Source organism: Phasianus colchicus, chromosome 10, assembly GCF_987193195.1.
Source record: "Phasianus colchicus chromosome 10, bPhaCol1.hap1.1, whole genome shotgun sequence".
NCBI lineage: Eukaryota > Metazoa > Chordata > Aves > Galliformes > Phasianidae > Phasianus > Phasianus colchicus.
Window position 1 is genome coordinate 286,128 of NC_143445.1, and position 4,432 is coordinate 290,559.

General features: G+C 47.3%; 1 protein-coding gene across 1 annotated transcript; it reads right to left on the bottom strand.

Moving 5' to 3' along the window:
* Nucleotides 1–292: 292 nt before the first annotated feature.
* LOC149916506 (olfactory receptor 14J1-like) lies at nt 293–829 on the bottom strand. The gene has a single exon (XM_090147780.1). It carries the CDS (start codon nt 827–829, stop codon nt 293–295), a length of 537 nt encoding a protein of 178 aa, XP_090003906.1.
* Between the last annotated feature and the right edge of the window lie 3,603 nt (nt 830–4,432).

Here is a 4,432-nt window from a genome sequence, read left to right on the forward strand (position 1 = left end):
TGACCCCAAGTTCCTATGGGCTCCAGGAGAAAGAGAGCAGGATGATGCCTCAGGAAAGTGACTGGAATCCAAACACATGTTTAGGAACACAATAACCACTAATGATAATTATGCAGATATATGAACAGCAAAGAAAAATGTAGATATTAATATAATTAAGTATTTTAAACATTAAAAAAAAATAACATAAGTATGTTAGGGGACAGACTGGGAATCATTTGTTATGACAGAGGGTAAATTTATCCCTACTGAAATGTGACCATGACATCATTTTCCTCACTGTGCCCCTGAGCTACTGGTTCCTCATGCTGTAGATGAGGGGGTTCAGAGCTGAAGGCACCACCGAGTACAGAAATGACACCACCAGGTCCAGGGATGGGGAGGAGAGGGAGGCAGGCCTCAGATGGGCAAAAAAAGCAGTGCTGAGAAACAGGGAGACCACGGCCAGGTGAGGGAGGCACGTGGAGAAGGCTTTGTGCCATCCCTGCTCAGAGGGCATCCTCAGCACGGCCCTGAAGATCTGCACGTAGGACACAACAATGAATAGAAAGCAACCAGATGCTAAAGAGGCACTGACCACAAGAGGACAAATTTCTTTGAGGTAGGTGTATAAGCAGGAGATCTTGAGAATCTGGGGGATTTCACAGAAGAACTGACTGATGGCATTGCCTTGGCAAAGAGGCAGTGAAAATGTATTGGCAGTGTGCAGCAGGGAATTAAGGACCCCAGTGCCCCAGGCAGCTGCTGCCATGGTGGAACAAGCTCTGCTGCCCATCAAGGTCCTGTAGTGCAGGGGCTTGCAGATGGCAACGTAGCGGTCATAGGCCATGATGGTGAGAATGCAATACTCTGCTGAAAACAAAAAAAGAAAAGAAAAAGACTTGTGAAGCACATCCTGAGTAGGAGATGATCCTGGTGTCCGAGAGGGCATTGGCCATGGCTTTGGGGAGAGTGGTGGAGATGCAGCCCAGGTCGAGGAGGGCGAGGTTGAGGAGGAAGAAGTCCATGGGGGTGTGCAGGCGGTGGTGGCAGGCTACGGCTGTGCTGATATCAGAAAGACAAACTTAAGGCACTACAAAGCTAATACACGTCTTTATTCTTCAACTGATGAAACCTCAGTTTTCTATGGGCTCTCATGTGAATGGCATCAGAAGCAGCCTAGTGTCATGCCAGTTCCCAGGGCTGTCCAACGCACTCACATGCAGCTGCAAATTCAGCACTGGGCCTTCAGGAAAGCCGTGCCCAGGAATGTCTGTGCTGCTTGGACAACTTGGCGCCCCACAGTGTGTTCAATGCCTTTGTGACATCTTTATAAATGCCATTGATTTATGAGAGCCAATGACACCTGGCCTGCATTACAAATAGTTTGGCCAGCAGGAGCAGGGAGGGAATCATCCCACTGTACTCAGCTCTGCTGAGGCCACACCTTGACTATTGTATCCAGCTTTGGGCCCCTGACTACAAGAAAGACATTGAGGCCCTGGAGCGTGTCCAGAGAAGGGCAATGAAAGTGGTGAGGGGTCTGGAGCACAAGTCTTAAGAGGAGCGGCTGAGGGAGCTGGGATTCTTCAGTCTGGAGAAGAAAAGGCTCAGGGGAGACCTCATTGCACTCTACAACTTCCTGAAGGGAGGCCTGCCTTCTCCCAGGCAACAAACAGGACCCGGGGAAATGGCTGCAAGTTATACAGGAGGTTTAGGTTAGACATAAGGAAGAACTTTTTCTCTCAGAGAGTGGTCAGGCACTGGAATGGCTGCACAGAGAGGTGGTGGAGTCGCCGTCCCTGGCAGTGTTCAAGAGGCGTCTGGATGAGGAGCTACGAGATCTGGTTTAGTGCTGGTGGTAGTAACGGTGATGGGAGCACAGTTGGACTAGATGGTCTTGTAGGTCCTTTCCAAACCTGTGGTTCTATGATTCTATGATACCATGGATGCACTGAATCCAATAATGCCTCCTGAATAGGATGGTTTTTTTAATGTGTTTTTACACTAATGGGAACACCAGCACTTGCTGAGCTAGAAAGCTTTGTACACTTGCAGGTCTGAGCTCTTGTTTGGACCACAGGAACACTGTTTAATGGCTTCCACAACTGGACTGTAGCACAGGTCTTTACAATGGATGGGCAAGAACCCAAGGAAGGGCCACTGCCCTCTGTGAGAATGCACTGAGCTCTTCCTGGGGATGGCAGAGCAGCCAGGTCAGAGCGAATGACAATGGCAAACCGAGGAGACCAACAGTGTCTGCTCCTGGCTTCGTGATAGGAAAGAACAAGTGGAAGGTGCCCTCTGCATACAGATGGGAGCCTCATGTTGTCAGGCCCTTGTCCACTTCGGGGGCCTTTTCCACTGCTGGGACAGCAGAGCACGGCATCCGCCATCTAGAAGATCCCTGCAGAGCACAGATGGCAGCTTCTTGACCAAGCCATAGAGGAACCAGAAATGAGAGGTGCTCTGCTGCATCTCATACTCACCGGCAAGGAAGGGCTGGTGGGGAAAGAGAATGCCAAAGGGAACTGGTCTGCAGTGGCCATGGGATGGTGGAGCTGAGGAGTCTGAAGGGAGGGCAAAAGGCAAACAGCTTTTGCCTTCCGGAGAACACATCTTGTATTCTTCAAGTGTCTGTGGGGTACAGAACAGCAGGGAAAGGCTCTGAGGGAATAGCGTCAACAAATGTGATAACTATCTGAGGATCTTGGCTTCCAGGCAGAATACGTCCATTCCAAGGAAGGGGAAGCCAAATAAAAATGTCAGAATTCCTGCATGAGTGGGAATGGATTGCATTGGTCTCACCCAAACACAGAAAGGGAAGCAAATATGTAGTGGAATAAAGGAGAGGTCACCTTGCAGCAATGCAGAGACTTTGTCCAGCGTACCTGCTGAGATGAGTATAGGTAAGTCAGAGTTCAACTGCAATTGAATGTGCCCGAGCATATCAGAGACAAGAAGGGCTTGTAGAAATATGTAGTCTACAAAAGAAAAGCTGGAGAGAATGTGGGCCCACAGTACAATGGGGGAGGGAACCTGGTGAGACAGGACATGGAAAAGCCTCTCATACTCATTTCCTTCCTGACCTCACAGTTTATTAATTGGACTGGTCTTCTTGGAATCCTAGGTGCCAGAGACAGGTGGGAAATGTTGGTGCAAGGCAGATGTCCTTGGTGAAGATAGAGGTGATCAGGGAATACCTAAGCAAACAGGATCCCCTGTTGGAAGAGGCTGACAGGAATCGTAGGATTTTGGAATGGTTTGAGTTGGAAGGACCTTAAAGACCATCCAGTTCCATCTCCCTTGCTGTGTGCAGGGCTGTCCCACAGTAGATCAGGATGCTTGGAGCCCTTGACATCTCGAACATCTCCAGGGATGGGGCACCTAATCTTCTCTGGGCAGCCTGTTCCATACCAGCTCCATGCCTCACATCATGATCTATGGAATGTTAGAAATTCCTTCCAAATGTCTAATGTAAATCTCTCTTTCAGTTTACTATCTTGTCATCCTAGCCCTACAATTCAGAAATAATGTAAGAAGTCCGTCTCCACCTTTTTGTGTTTGAGCAAGACCATGGCTAGAAGATGGAAGGAAAGCATAAAGCAGAGTAGTGCCTCCACATTTCAGATCCCCAACACAAGGAAGATGTCTGCAAGTGGGAGATGATATAAAAGTGTTAACACTTCTCAACTTCAAATATTCTCATGTGTCATTTCTCACTTTTTAAGCTGAAAACACTCCTATTTGAGAGGATACTGTGTGACTTATTTATTTATTAATTTTCATTTTTTTTTCCTAAAAGGACAGTGTTTTAAAGAACTGTGTTAGCAGGATACAGATGCCTTCAGGTACAGGGACACAGACAGTGGTGCCAGTGCCAATGCCCTCTGACTAATGCCCAGCATCCACTGCTGCTCTACCCTGCTGCGTATTTGATGTCCCTCATCCTCCAGGTGTCTCCAGCTCTCCTAAATCAATGACTATGGTTCAGGGCATGTTTTCAGCAGGCCATCTGGACACATGCTCTTCTGACAGCTCTCCATATTTCCCCATCTCTTGCTCTGTGTTCACTCTGATACCTCCCAACTATCTGGCTGATCTGAGACCTTCACAGAGATTAGTGGAACTTGCTCCATCTCTCCAAAATGTGATGGACTCTTTTTTCAGTTTCTTAGTTGTGACTGTATCTATCCCTTCCTATCCCTATCTAACTCATTTCTTGTACAAATATTCCCAGTGAAAGACAAACCTTATTAGGTGCATCTTGGACAAGGCATGCAGTTGATCACTGTGTTTTACTATTCATTTAATTGTGTCATGTTTACAATTGTTTGCTGGAAAAAAAAAAAAAAGAAAAAGAAAAAAAAAAAGACAGAGAGAGAAATCTTTCCTAGCCTGTGTGCAGCTGGTTCTCTGTGGAAAACCAGTGGGAGTTGGTACAAAAGAAGTT

Excerpts from the sequence above, each read along its gene's own strand:
- LOC149916506 (XM_090147780.1), bottom strand. The coding sequence starts at position 829 with ATGGCCTATGACCGCTACGTTGCCATCTGCAAGCCCCTGCACTACAGG.